The sequence below is a fragment of the Crocuta crocuta genome, unplaced genomic scaffold (assembly GCF_008692635.1).
Source record: "Crocuta crocuta isolate KB4526 unplaced genomic scaffold, BGI_CrCroc_1.0 scaffold139, whole genome shotgun sequence".
NCBI classification, from domain to species: Eukaryota; Metazoa; Chordata; class Mammalia; order Carnivora; family Hyaenidae; genus Crocuta; species Crocuta crocuta.
In genome coordinates, this window is record NW_027533258.1 from 2231286 (window position 1) to 2245861 (window position 14576).

General features: G+C 52.4%; 1 protein-coding gene across 3 annotated transcripts in view; it reads left to right on the forward strand.

Annotated features, from left to right (window-relative positions):
• Positions 1-738: 738 nt before the first annotated feature.
• The window catches only part of ALDH3A2 (aldehyde dehydrogenase 3 family member A2), a 21642-nt gene continuing 7804 nt past the window's right edge, over positions 739-14576 (forward strand). For all 3 annotated transcript variants that reach the window (XM_077746542.1, XM_077746544.1, XM_077746543.1), the window contains exons 1-8: positions 739-919; positions 3312-3543; positions 5293-5378; positions 6932-7140; positions 8538-8655; positions 9921-10062; positions 12026-12192; positions 13997-14096. In XM_077746542.1, coding sequence (XP_077602668.1) covers positions 767-919; positions 3312-3543; positions 5293-5378; positions 6932-7140; positions 8538-8655; positions 9921-10062; positions 12026-12192; positions 13997-14096 — 1207 coding nt within the window. In that variant the 5' untranslated portion in view covers positions 739-766. The remainder of the gene's footprint in view (positions 920-3311; positions 3544-5292; positions 5379-6931; positions 7141-8537; positions 8656-9920; positions 10063-12025; positions 12193-13996; positions 14097-14576) is intronic.

The following is a 14576-nucleotide window of genomic DNA, read 5'->3' on the forward strand; positions in this document are numbered from 1 at the left end:
ATTTGGTGGATGAGGGTAAATCAAAAGTTCTCATTAAAGTTAACTGCAGATGCGCTTTATCAATTCAGAGATGAATAAGGTGTAGCTGAACACAGCCCTCGGGGTCTGGCTGAACGGGTGGGACCAGGGATGGAACGGAGAGCCGTCTCTGACCGCCATCCTTTAGGCTTAGACCAGTAGGTTGGAACTCTGGAAAGGGGAGAGGTCCAAGGACTGGTTCAGCAAAACAAAACCCAGAAGGCTCAGCCAGGAAGGTGAAAAGAAAACCAGAAGAGTGCAAGGGGGGACGGCAAACCAGCCAAGCCAGGGTCTCCAGAAGATGGCAACGCTCGGCTGTGCCAGCCGTCGCCGAGCCGAGTTAGACGGGAGCTGAGGATTACTCACTGGGTATGGCACCCAGCGGGTGGGGAGGCAAACCGAGTGGCGCGGGTTCCCTCTCTGGGGCAGTGCCGCGGCACCGAGGAACAGAAAAACGGGAAGAGGGGGGAGGGGAGGAGGATAGGCAGCCGAGGGGCTGCGTTCTTGGAGGAGGGGCGATGACGACGGTCGCACCTCGCCGGCGTGGACCGGAGCCTGGCTTCCTGCCCTCCGGGGACTACGGTCGGAGGGCATTCTGCAAACCCGTCCTCGCAGCGCACGGTCGGGGCAGCGAACAGCAGGGCCCGCGCCGAGGGGGCGGGCGGTGCGGGNAGGGGGGCGGCGTCCGCCCGCGGCATCACGCCCCCGCGGCGCCGCCCGACCTCTCCTTTCTCCTTAGGACGAGGCCATGGAGACCAAGGTCCAGCAGGTTCGCGAAGCGTTCGCGTCGGGCCGGTCGCGCCCCCTGAGGTTCCGGCTGCAGCAGCTCGAGGCGCTGCGCAGGATGGTGCAGGAACGCGGGAAGGACATCCTGGAGGCCATCGCCGCCGACCTGTGCAAGGTACGCGCCCGGCGGGGGGAGCGGGGACAGCCGCCTCCCGCCGTCCCGCTGGGGAACCGCATTCCGCCAGAGCGTTGGCTTTTGTTTGTTTGTTTAATTTATTTTTGATTATGCAAGCGCTGTGGGAGTCTTATCTCCAGCAGTCGTGATAAAGCAAATTCCCGTGGACTTTGCCCGTCTTCTTGATCTTGCTTCGTCAGTGCCTCTTGCGAGTGATTGCAGATACAGAGAAACAGACACCTGTGTCTTCTGGCCTCTGTCCCTCTTTTGTGAATGGCCTTTTATGTTTTTGCCCGTTTTCCTGTTGCACTTATGGTCCTTGATTATTTGTACGACTCCTTTGTATAGCGTGGACTGTGGTAATTTGGCAGCGTGATGCATTGCGTATGTTTTTCTCCGGGTCTGTTTTTTCTTTCTTTCTTCTTCTTCTTCTTTTTTTTAATGTTTTTATGCAACTTTTCATAGACAGAGGTTGTTTGGTTGTCGTTGTTGCACTGAAAATTTTCTCCTTGCCTTGTGTTAGGCCAGTGTTCCTCAAACCCTTGGCGTGTTGGGGAGTCCTCCGGGGATCCTGTTAAAATGCACGTTATGGTTCACCTGGAGGCTAACAAGCTCCCAGGTGGTACGTGCTGCCTGTTTGGGAACTCGGTACACTTTTTTTTAAATTTTATTTTTTGTTAATTGAAGTACAGTTGGTATACAGTATTGTATTAGTTTCAGGTAGGCAACACAGGTGCACAGTATAGCTTATTTCGCTTAGTAGAATATTCTCTACGTCCATCTATATTGTCACAAATGACAAGATTTCATGGTTTTTTTTTTTGTTCTGGCCGAGCAGTACTCCATTATACATAGGTGTGTGTGTGTGTGTGTGTGTGTGTGCGCGCGCGTGTGTGCGCGCGATCCGCATTTCCTTTACCTGTTTGTCAGGTCACTTTCATAGTGTGGCTGTTGTAACTAATGCAGTGAACACACAGGTTCACAGATCACTTTGCATTCGTGTTTTCATTTGCTTTGGATAAATCCCCAGCAGTGGAATTCCTGGGTTTTGTGGCATTTCTATGTTTAATAGTCTCCGCGCCTTAGGATCGGTCCCTAAGTCTCCGGCACGGATGGCCCAGGCGCTTTTCAGGCCACCAAGTCCGGGTCTCAGACGGAGCGAGTTTGCGTGCAGCCAAGTCTCGGTTTCCTGTAGGCCTGCAGTTTTAACCAACCCCATCCCTGTCCCAGTGAAGCCCCAGTGAAGCCCCGCTGATTTTCAAAGCCAGAGTTAGAGAGGCTTGTCGTCCTGCTGTCCTGGCGGTGCAGGTCCCGAGGGCGGGGACACCTGAGTGTGGCTTGAAGCCCTCCCCCTTCTGGGAGGCTCTCCACGCCTGTGATCACCTTGAGTGTGGGGCCCCGGTGCCAGGGTGTGGGTTCCAACTAGGTCACGTCTCTGCCCCTCCTGCCGTGCTCCGTGCCACATTTTTTTTTATGACTTTAGCTGTGGACGACGTGTCCTGTGGGTCCTTGCGTCATTCTCAGAGAGTTACTGTAGGCACTTGCAGCCTGGGAGTGTCCTTGGCGGGGAGGGAAGCCTCAGGATCCCCCTCCCCCACCTTCATGAGAAGACCTGGAACCAGTCTTCGAGTTTGCAAGGTTTTGGGTAGTGTTTAGGGTGCACATATGTAGCTCTGTATTTTCTAATATTGTTGTCATCTTGTTTTTACAATTTCATCTAATTCTAGGGGCAACCAGACCATGCTCTGGCTCTGGGGGTCTCTCTCACTTCCCCCAAAGATGATTTTGAGGGGTCGTATCATCAGGAGTAGCAGTAACTGCAGAAACTTCCTTTCTAGTACTTTTGGCAGACAGGGGAGGCTGTTCTATCCAATAAACAAGGTGACATAATTAAGATTTCCAAAAAGATGAATCAGCCTTTCTCTAAGCACCAGTTACTTATGTACATGTGTATGTAGGGTTCCTAAAGATATCCACAGTAAGTTCTTAGCCCTTGAAGGATTTAGAGACAAAACAAACACAGATACAATGTGAGTAGTTATAAATAAGTGTATGAGGGTATTAAGATCTACATCGGAAGCATAATTGGCTTATAAAGTGTGAACCAGGCAGGCTAATATTGATCCGGGAAGTGTTCCTGAATGACACAGTGTTTAATCCTGACTTTAAAAGGCTTGGATCAGGAAAGAAGGAGTTAGAGGGGTTGAATATATTCATGAGGGAGTTAGCAGATCCTCACTGAGCCCCTGAAGGGTGCGAATGGAATCTGAATGGCAAACCAGGCTGTCTGCTGAAGCCGTTTGTCACGGCAGGTGTCTGTGGCCTAGCTCTTGGCATTCAGGGCTGAGAGTGTCACAGTCTTGCAAGGTTAACTGTTATCCTCTCATCGCAGAGTGAGTTCAATGCATACAGTCAGGAAGTCATTACCATTCTCGGGGAACTCGATCTCGTACTGGAGAACCTTCCTGAATGGGTCACCGCCAAACCAGCCAAGAAGAACCTGTTCACCATGCTGGATGAGGCCTTCGTTCAGCCGGAGCCCCTGGGAGTCGTGCTGATTATCGGAGCCTGGAACTACCCTTTCGTTCTCACCATGCAGCCCCTGATAGGAGCCATCGCTGCAGGTCTGGCGTCCGCTTCTCTCTCCGTGGCCTTGTGGAGGGGCTTATTCTCTCCTGGGCTGTAAACTGAGGAGAGTGGTCAGTTAATGACATGAGTTTGCTTTGGTGGTTAGCCTTGGTTTACACCAGCAGTGAACCGAGAATTAGCAAATATCATTATTAAATATTTCTTAGCAAGCGCAAAGTGGTTTATTAAAGCGAAATTACACTCTCAAGGTGGGAGAGCGAGCAGGTTCCACGAGGTGGCACCAGCCCTGGGTTGTTTTGGGATTGGGTATTATTGGGTGTCTCTGGGCTGAGGCGAGCTGTATCGTACAAAAGGATTTTACTTTCTTTAAACTTTTTTTTAATGTTTATTTTATTTTTTTTAAATGTTTTATTTATTTCTAGGAGAGAGAGAGAGACAGTGTGAGCAGGGAAGGGTCAGAGAGAGGGAGTGACAGACTCCGAAACAGGCTCCAGGCTCTGAGCTGGCAGTCAGCACAGAGCCTGATGCAGGGCTCGAACCCACGAACCGCGAGATCATGACCTAAGCGAAAGTCGGACGCTTAACCGACTAAGCCACCCAGGCGCCCCTTTAATGTTTATTTTTGAGAGAGAGAGAGAGAGACAGACAGTGTTGGGGGGGGCGGTTAGGGTTAGAGAGGGGGAGACAGAGAATCTGAAATAGGCTCCAGGCCCTGAGGTGTCAGCACAGAGCCCGACGCGGGGCTCCAACTCATGAACGGTGAGATCATGACCTGAGCTGAAGTCGGAGGTTGAATTGACTGAGCCATCCAGGTGCTCTAAAGGATTCTTTTTTAAGTAATCTCTACACCCAACATGAGGCTCAGGCTCACAACCCTAAGATCAAGAGTCGCACTGTCTACCGACTGAGCCAGCCAGCCACCTTTCTGTTATTATAAATAAAAAAAAATTTTTTTACTGTTTATTTATTATTGAGAGACAGAGCATGACCATGAGCAGGGGAGGGGCAGAGAAAGGGGGAGACACAGAATGCAAAGCAGGCTCCAGGCTCTGAGCTGTCAACACAGAGCCCGACACAGGGCTCAAACTCACAAACCGCGAGATCATATCCTGAGCCGAAGTCGGATGCTCAGTTGACTGAACCACCCAGGCGCCCCTATTATTATTTTTTAAATGGGCTCCAGAGATTTGCACGGTAACTGTTTCTTGGTGTTGTTTTTCCCTTTTTGGTGTTTTTTTTTTTTTTTTTTAAATACCCGGAAAGTGAACCCGTGAGGGTCCAAAGTCGAGAGTTGACGGGCCCAGGAGTTTGGAGTCAGACACCCAAACTTGCCGGCCATGGTGTGGTGTCCCTTGCTGGCCGAGGCCTCGGAAGACCCATTGGATTCAGTCTGAGCGGTTTCCTCATCCAGAAGTGGGCCGCGGGAGTATCGTGGGCTGGAGTACACGACACATGCCAAGGGGTTCCTTTCTCACGGTGGCTGGATCCAGGGTGACAGCTTTATTGGTGATGAGGCCTGGTTGCCTAGTAATTCCAAGCCCAACAGGAAAGTCTAGTAGGGCGGGTGGGAGGAGCCCGGGAGAAGAGCTGAGACAGCCAGGGAGCACGGTGGAGCCCATCGTCAGGGATGTGAAGGTAATGAGAGTCTGAGGGAGTGAGACAAGCCCGGGTGCTCGCTGCACGCAAGAGAATTCGGAGCCACACGAGTCACTGGAGTACCTGGTTTAGGTATTAAGGTTACTCGGGTATTAAATGGCGCTGTCCTGCTTTTTTGCCTTGTTTAGGAAATGCTGTTATTATCAAGCCTTCTGAACTATGTGAAAAAACAGCCAAGGCTTTGGCCAAACTCCTGCCACAGTACTTAGACCAGGTAACCACGTCTTAACCCATCTTCAGCATGCCTGCTCACGGCGGGGGAGGGGCGCACATCTGATCCCCCTGCTGGTGCGCGTCGCGGATGCCGGTCGCCATGGGGCAGAGCCCTCATCCAGCTGTCACTGAAAGGCAACTTTTAAAATGTCCGAGCTTGAGGGCCACCTGGGTGGCCCAGTCTGTTAAGCCACTGACTTGATTTCTGCTCCGGGTGTGATCTCTAGGTTCGTGGGTTCGAACTCCGTGTCAAGCTCTGCGCTGGGTGTGGAGGGTGCTTGGGACTCTCTCTGCCTCTCTCTCTCTCTCTCAAAATAAACACATAAACATTAAAAAAAATTATTTGTTAAAAAAAGTTTTTTTAATCTTTATTCATTTTTGAGAGACCAATAGAGCGCCAGCAGGGGAGGGTCAGAGAGAGAGGGAGACAGAGTCGGAAGCAGGCTCCAGGCTCTGAGCTGGCAGCACAGAGCCTGACTCGGGGCTCGAACTCAAGAGCTGTGAGATCATGGCCTGAGCTAAAGTCAGATGCTTAACCGACTGAGCCACCCAGGCGCCCCCACCACCTTTAAAAAATATGTTTATTTTGAGAGAAAGCAAGCACAAGCAGGGGGAAGGGCAGAGAGAGAGCGAGAGAGAGAATCCCAAATTCCAAGCAGGCTCCGCACTGCCAGCACAGAGCCCCATGCAGGGCTCGAACTCACAAACTGAGATTGACTAGAGTTGAAATCACAAGTCCGATGCTTTACCGACTGAGCCGCCCAGGCGCTCCCACAAGCCACCTTTTATTTCATACCCGTATCTCAGGATCTTTTGAACATCTGACTCTGTGTCCTTCTTGCCGTCCCTTCTCTGTCATTGCTCCCAAGCTGTTGGGCCAGACGCACTCCTTCACAGTAGCTGTTAATCACAGCCCAGTGCACGTAAAGCCGCAGTCCAAAGCTGTGTGACTTCTCCCTAGTAACAGGTGAGGAGACTGAGGCTCAGAGACGTTCAGTAGGTTACCCGAGGTCACACAGGAGCTGGTGAGGGACGGAGCCCAGATTCAGTCCAGATCTGACTTCAGAAGTAAGCGCTCTCGCACGCTACCGCTTCGCATGCCCTCCATTCAGCACACGTTTATTCGGTTCCTGCCACGGGCTGAGGCCCGCACTGTTGGGTCGGCCGAGAACGTTCAGGTTAGGACCTTCCATTGGGACTGTCCTGCGGTCCCTGACAGCACACTCTTCCCCAAAGCCTTCAGCTCGCACAGCCCGCATCTCCTGCATTTCCCGGGCCGTATCCAACCGTTTGCTCTCTCTGGTGTCTACACTGCTGAGCTCGTGTGGAAAACAGGCTCTCCGGTCCGTTCTGCCGCAGGTTCATGGCTCTCAGATGCCCTCAGGCTCTGTTCCGCACTTGTCCTCTGTCAGTTCCCTCTTCGGTCCTCACAGGGGGCGGTCAGCATCTTTCCCTGGTGTTCCTGAAGGCGACAGGTTTACATTGAAGCGACTGCTCGTTAGATGATGGGGTTAGAGTAGCCACGTTAAGTGCTTGCGGTCTTCCTACTCGAAGGACCTGTACGTTGTCATCAATGGCGGAGTCCAGGAAACCACAGAGCTTCTGAAGCAGCGATTTGACCACATCCTGTACACGGGCAGCACCGCGGTTGGGAAAATCGTCATGGAGGCCGCCGCCAAGCACCTGACCCCCGTGACCCTTGAACTAGGAGGGAAGAGTCCGTGTTACGTGGACAGAGATTGCGACCTGGACACCGCCTGCAGGTGAGGCTGTCTGATTGCCTGGGGGTTCCCGGCCACTTGGCAGGTGGACATGTCCCCTTGGTACCGAGACCCCGCGCCCCCAGCTCTGGGAGAGCCCGGGAGGCCGTGGCGGTTGATGTCCTCCAGGCACCGGGACTCGTACCCATGCCGTGTCGGAGCCACGGCCAGAGGAGATGGGCAGGGGTTCCGGACGTCGCGTGGCTGTCCTTTGGAACCGGGGGAAAGTGGCAGGAAATGTAACTGTTCTGCTGGTAGACGGCCCAGGAGGTAGACACAGTGTTGGGTGTGCCTCGTCAAGCCCTGAGATTCCCTGCAGAGAGGTTGTTGGCTTCTTAAGTTCAGCTGATAAAATCAGGATTACTCCTGCTTGTGTTTTAACTGAGAGTAACATCCTGCGGGGGCGCCTGGTGGGGGATCCGTCAGTGAAGCGTCTGACTCTTGATTTCGGCTCAGGTCGTGATCTCACAGTTGTGGGATCGAGCCCCACACATGGCTCTGCGCTGAAAGCATGGAGCCTGCTTGGGGTTCTCTCTCCCCCTCTTTCTCTGCCCCCTGTCCCATTTGTGTGTGTGTCCTCTCTCTCTCTCTCTCCTCTCTCTCTCTGTCTCTCAAATAAAGAAAAAAGAATATCATCTTGTAGCTGGGAACCGGAAAACAAAAGGTCGCAGATTCTCTCTGCTGAATCAGGTTCAGCTACCAAAAGCACCGAAACCTGGGACGGACTGCGCGTTGTGGGGCGTGGCTTTTCTCTCCCCTTCAGAGACGGGCAAGGATGGCCCGTAGGCAGGCAGGCCGCGTCCAGGCTGCCTGTGTATGTAGCAGTCTCCTTGCCAGAGCGTGAGGCCCTCGGCGAGAGCTCGCAGCACCGCTCTTCAAGCGGGGAGGGGCTCCGCAGAGGTGAGGGTGTCTTGGAGGCGGGCTGCTGTCCTGCTTTATACCTGAACCTCTTGCCACAGCATCTAGAGCCACAACCGGAGGTGGAGTCTATGTGGAACTCGAGCTGGCACGAGAATGACCCTGCTCCTGAGCACGTTCTGTGTCGGTTGGAAAATGCATTCTTAAGTTCCGACCGAATTAAGAGACAGAGCGTGAGCGGGGGAGGGACAGAGAGAGAGGGCGACACAGAATCCGAAACAGGCTCCAGGCTCTGAGCTAGCTGTCAGCACAGAGCCCGACGTGGGGCTCGAACCCACGAACCGCGAGATCATGACCTGAGCCGAAGTCGGACGCTCCACTGACTGAGCCACCCAGGCGCCCCCAACATTTAACTTCTTTATAAAGACTATTAAGGCAATGTGGGAGCACATGCTAGTTGCAAAGTATTCAACCACTACAAAAGTGTGTCACAAGTGAATAGCAGGCTGGTTTTTATAGCTATTCTGGTTTCCCCACCTCAGGCGCATAGCGTGGGGCAAGTACATGAACTGCGGTCAGACCTGCATTGCTCCCGACTATGTTCTCTGCGAACCGTCCCTCCAGAATGAGATCGTGCGGAAGATTAAGGAAACAGTAAAGGTTTGTGTTCAACACATCTGATCTCGTTGATTTCGTTCAGATACGGAGTCATATCAGCTCTTTACAGGCAGCACCCTTCCCCTGGAGGTTCCAGTAGCACATGTGGCCACATTCGTGGGCTTCTTAAAAATGCTCTGTGCGCCTTGCATACAGTGGTCTGCTAGGAGCGAGGTTAGGCTGGCGTTTAACCCATCAAACTGTCTAGTTTTGTCGATGAAACCACGGGTTAGCTGTGGCACATGCTTTGAAAACGATATTAAATAACTGTGTTTTGTGCTTTTGAGAGAACGTTGCCAGCTTTTTGAAAGGCACCCAGAGGCCTTTTGGCACATTGGCCGTTGCTGATTAAGGTTATCACTTCCTGTGTGTGCAGGGGCCTTAGGGAGACCAGGAGTTGAGAGGGGAGAGTTCATCCAGTACACGTTGGCAAAATATGCCTGACTTGGTCATCAGTCTTTCGGGGTGTTTAAAGTCAAGATCCCTATAGAGGGAATCAGGGAGGGCTGTATGGTAGCGACCAGCGCTACACATCAAAGGAATGTAGGAATTGGACGGGGAGCAAGGGACGGGGTGCATCAGCCTGACTGAGCTCAGCGGTGCCAGGGGGTCAGAAAGCCCCCGGGGTGGAAGAAATCATTGGAACAGGCACGTTCACTCAACAGATGCTAATTGAACACTGGAAGGAAGGGTCGGGAACACCGCAGAGTAACACGTGATCGGACAATGGGAAGTCTCTGTGGGGAGTTCAGAAGAATAGTGACCCAGACGTGAGGGACTTGGGCGTGAGAGCTAGGACCGGAGATGGGGCCGGACAAGGAGACCATGGACTGCGGGGCGGCAGTGTGGGGCTCAGCATAGCCATGGGAGAGAAAGCGCGGGGAGATGGGAGAAGCCGCGCTGAGCTGAGTGTGGAGGTGAAGTCGGTTTCAGAGGAGTAAGGTCGCCTCTGCCTGCCTTGGGGGGTTTATGTTCTGGTTCGGAACTGAGGCTCAACAGGGAGCCCTTTAATTAACGAAAAGTTTCTGGTCCTCACTTTCCAAAGACTGTGACTCCGTTGTTCTGAGGTCTCAAGGTGACCCTGAGGCCTGTCGTGTATGGTGTAACTCCTGTCCTCGACCTGCCCAATAGCTTAGAGACTATTACGTGAGGGGGGCGGGTGAGGATATAAAACCAGACTGGCTTGGGGGGCACGAGTGGGTCTCGTAGTTACTAAGGACCCTGAATGTGGGTCTTTTGTAGCGATTAAATACTGTTGTTTTAAATAGGAATTTTATGGAGAAAATATAAAAGAATCCCCTGATTACGAAAGGATCGTCAATCTGCGTCATTTTAAGAGGGTCCAGAGTTTGCTTGAAGGACAAAAGATAGCCTTCGGTGGTGAGACCGACGAGGCCACGCGCTACATAGGTAACACGAATTCACCTTTTGCTGTTTGACAGTTTCCGTTGATGCTCTTTACCCATCCTGAGTAAACCCTGAGGTACGTACTGTCTAATAAGGGATTATGGACATGGTCTGGTACCTGCTTTCGGAGCCGTGTCTGGAGGGTTTTAAATCTTCATAAACAACAACACCCCCTGAGATGCACTGACTTTTTGCCTCTATATGTCTTCTCTATTTTTTTTTTGTCGGTTGGTTTTCTTCCTACAACTTGTAACCTAACAACCCTGAGAAGCAAAACAGAACTCCCACGTGATTGTTTCCAGATTCTGGCCAGGAAAACGGCACTGAGAAGGAAATCGCTTAACTGCATTTCCCTGAGTAACTAGTGGCAGTTCTTTTCCAGAAATAATGTGTTGAATGGCTTCTCGGCCTTTTGGCTAAGATCAAGTGCAGAAATAATGTGTGCACCTGCTGTGCTGGACTTTACTCCTTTACTTTCTTTGTGTTTTTTTGTTCTTTGCCATGAATATGTATCGCTGTTGAATTTTATTTTATTAAAAAAATTTTTTTAATGTTTATTTTTGAGAAAGACCGAGTGTGAGCAGGGGAGGGGCAGAGAGAGATGGAGACACAGAACCTGAAGCAGGCTTCAGGCTCTGAGCTGTCAGCACAGAGGCCGACGCGGGGCTCGAACTCATGAACTGCAAGATCATGACCTGAGCTGAAGTCAGACGCTCCACAGACTGAGCCACCCAGGTGCCCCTGTTGCTGTTGAATTTTAAATATGTTGCTCGAAAATAACCCAAGAGGACAGGGGAATAACAGACACACTTACTTGGCAAAAAAAGCTGCCCCAAGTGGCGTTACTTATCCCCTCTTATCAGGTCGGATGTTGCACGGACCAGAAAACCTCAAAACCTTAAAGGACTTAAAACAATAAGGAGAAATACCTTCCCTCATCATGAGGCATCCCAAGGCCTGTCTGGCCTGTTCAGTGGACGGCTTAGTAATGGCCTCACAGTCTCCAGTCCTTTTATCTTTCTTTTTTCCCATCAATCGGTGACTCCGCCCACTCCCGGGACGGTCAGTGGCAGGAAGAAAATTCTGTGGTGATTGGCTCAGGCAGTTCGGAACCTCCCCGTGACCTGGCGTTGGGGTCACCTCACGGAGCACCTGACTCTGTGGAGGGTAGACGGCCAAACCGAGACGGTTCTCTGAGGCCGGGAAGCAGCGGGCAGCGGATTGGGGTAGTAGCACAGGGCCCCCTGGAAGGTGCTGGCAAGAGCCGTCTCCTGCCATGCCGCCAGGATATCCTCGTAGGGAATGAGGGGGAAACGAGGAGGACACGCTTGTTATTGTCAAGTGTCCTCTCTCTTGGTCACTGACCCAGCTTGTGTACGGCGTCTTGGAGCGCTGCTCTTTGGGGCTGACCTGGCGCGGACGCCGGGACACCCTGCAGAGCTTCGTCGGCATCCGTGTGGCCCTCTCTCCTTGTGTCCTTTCCGCACAGTGGCTGGAGCACTGAACTTGGGAAGTCCTCACCGTTTTAAATACGTTTTTGTAACCTCCCCAACAGAGTGGAAATAAGGTCAGCAAGATCATAAGTGTGAAAACCCTTGAATTAAGAAGTGGTGTTGATTTGATCCGCAGAGGGGCTGTCTACACTCCCAAAAAGGCCTGTCCACAGAAAGGTGGAAACATAACCTCCGGGTGCATAGGCCTATGGCTGTGCACAGGCCGGAGTATGGGTATCCTCAGGTGTGTGTGGCTTTCTCTTGGTTTGCGTGGGCACCCCTGATGCACACGCTCGGGGACACGTGCACGGGTCATCCACAGGCGTGCACGGATCCGTCTTCTCAGTAGCCAGTCCTTGGGCAGGATGGGGAGGGGGGTGGATGTAGGTGACCCGGCGAAACAAACGCAGGACCAGAGGTCGGCATTCCTGTGTTCTGCTCTAGGATTTCATCTTGCTGCTTTCTTTTTCCAGCGCCAACAGTCCTCACCGACGTCGACCCCAACACCAAGGTGATGCAGGAAGAAATTTTCGGACCGATTCTTCCAATAGTGCCTGTGAGGGATGCTGATGAAGCCATCAAATTCATAAACGACCGTGAAAAGCCTCTGGCCTTCTATGTCTTTTCTCATAATGACAAGGTAAACTTGTGGAGAACAGCTCCCTGGCGGAAGCTGCTACCGCAGGCCGTGTTCCTCCCTTGCCACAGAGCAAACAGTCCGCCGAGTGAGGCTCTACTCCCACACTGCCGTCTGGGGTAACGAGGCCCTGGGGTTATTGCTGTAACCTTTCCCATACTCCCCAGGGTTTGACCAGAGGCCTCGGGGCTGTGTCACAAGTTCTTTGACTCGCAAACATCTCCCCTGTAACTGGAAGGCTCTCGGTTGCCAGCCAGAGAAGCTTTTCTGCCATTAACCCGCAGGGCATTCCCCTGTGAGAGCTTTCTCTCTTCCCCCGCTGGCCCCCGCCGCCAGGCCGTGTGGCGCCATGGTCTCTGGCATGGCCGTGGGATGGTTGCAAAGTTTACACTTCGGTCTTCCCAGGGGTTTCCCTGGCTGTTAGGGCAGCGGGACCACACCGGTGCAGTGAGCGCGTCACCGCGTAGCCAGGGCCAGCTGCCTTGCCACGGGGCCCGTTCATCTGCATCAGGAGGGGACGAGCTCTTGCCAAGGGACGGTGGTCTCCACGTGGGCAAGAAGGTTCAGGAGCCCTCTGGAGAAAAGGGAAATCTAGAAAGGGGAGACGGGATGGGAGTTTGCAAAGGTCTGAGGAGTTTGCAAACCCGGTATTTTTAGGAGAGCGTCTCGTGGCAGGTTTTAGAGCCTGTTGTGCTGTGGAGACGCAGCTCTGTGAAGTGAGATTAGATGCGTGGGGCTCAGTAAAAAGTGGGTTATTGACGATGGTCATGATGTTTTAAAGGACCGTAGGTAACATGGACAGGAACCTTGAAGCAGAAAGTCTACTGGCCAGGGTGCAAGTCAGCGAGGTGCTCTTCCCACAGTGGGGTCACCTGTGGTGACCAGAGTCCGCTGTGACATTCGTTCTAGAACTCTCAGGCACTTGTTGGTGAGAGTCACTGAGGCAGCGAGGTGAAGTTTCCCAGTCAGGTGTCGTCATGCCTGTTCTGGGCTCAGGCCCACCATCTCCTCAAAACTAGAATACCAACTCTGCCATCTTTTTTTTTTTTTTTTTTTAATGTTTATTTATTTTTGAGAGAGAGAGAGAGAGAGAGGTAAGGAGTATGAGTTGGGGAGAGACAGAGAGAGACAGAATCCGAAGCAGGCTGCAGGCTCTGAGCTGGGGCTGGAACTCATGAACCGTGAGGTCGTGACCTGAGTGGAAGTCGGACGCCCAACTGACTGAGGCATCCCGGTGTCCCAACTCTGCAACCTTAAATATGCTTTGCAAACTAAATGGCATCTATTAATTATATGCCATAANAAAACCAGAATGTAGTCTGAACTGTCCTTTCTTTTTTTACCTTTAACATTTATTTATCTTTGAGGAGGGGATGGGTAGAGAGAGGGAGACAGGATCCGAAGCAGGCTTCGCTCTGGGAGCACAGAGCCCGACGGTGAGCCCGAACCCATGAGCCATAAGATCTCGACCCAGGCCGGAACTAAGAGTCGGCCGCTTAGCCAGCTGAACACTCAGGCGGCCCTGAACTGTCGCTCTAAACAAAGGCTGTTGTGGCTCCGTTGGGTAGTCTGGCTCTCGGCGGTGATGGAGTGAAAGCAGGACCAGTTCAGAGCTGTCTCCCTCGAAGGACTAGATACGCATCTAAGAAATTAAGATAATGATCACATTTGCTAAATTGAAGAGCCCGTTAGGTTGTTTATGTTCTATGAAACGTTTGGTGCGGTGTCCTGAACCCGAACAGCTTGCAGGCAGCATGGTCGGGCCCCCCGGACGCTGCTGACCCGGAGCCCTTGTTCTGTTGCACAGCTCATCAGACGGATGATCGACAGCACGTCCAGCGGTGGAGTCACGGCCAACGACGTTATCATGCACTTCACGCTCAGTTCTTTACCCTTCGGGGGAGTAGGTGAGTGATCCTCTCGCCGTGCCTGGCGTTGATTTCAAGTCGAATCACCTGTCCAGGCGCTCCGCGGGCCTCTGCTTGATGGTGTGACAGCAGCCTTCTTCCTGCCACCCCACCAGGCCCCCTGCCGAGGGGTGACTCTCTGTGCTGTCCCCCACTTTCCATCCTTAGCACCCACCACAGTCTGTAACTGTTTTCTTCCTTTTACTGATGTACTCCTGTATTAGTTCTTAGTTATTGTCCTTCCCCTAGATTTAGGGGATTTTTTTCTTGGCCGGAAGTCAGCTCTCTAATTGAGAGAGACAGAGTGTGAATGGGGGAGGGGCAGAGAGAGAGGGAGACACAGAATCCGTAGTAGGCTCCAGGCTTTGAGCTTCAAGCTGAGTGCTGGGCTCAGCACAGAGCCTGACGAGGGCTTGAACTCAAGAACCGTGAGATCATGACCTGAGCTGAAGTTGGATTCTTTTTTATATATATATATAT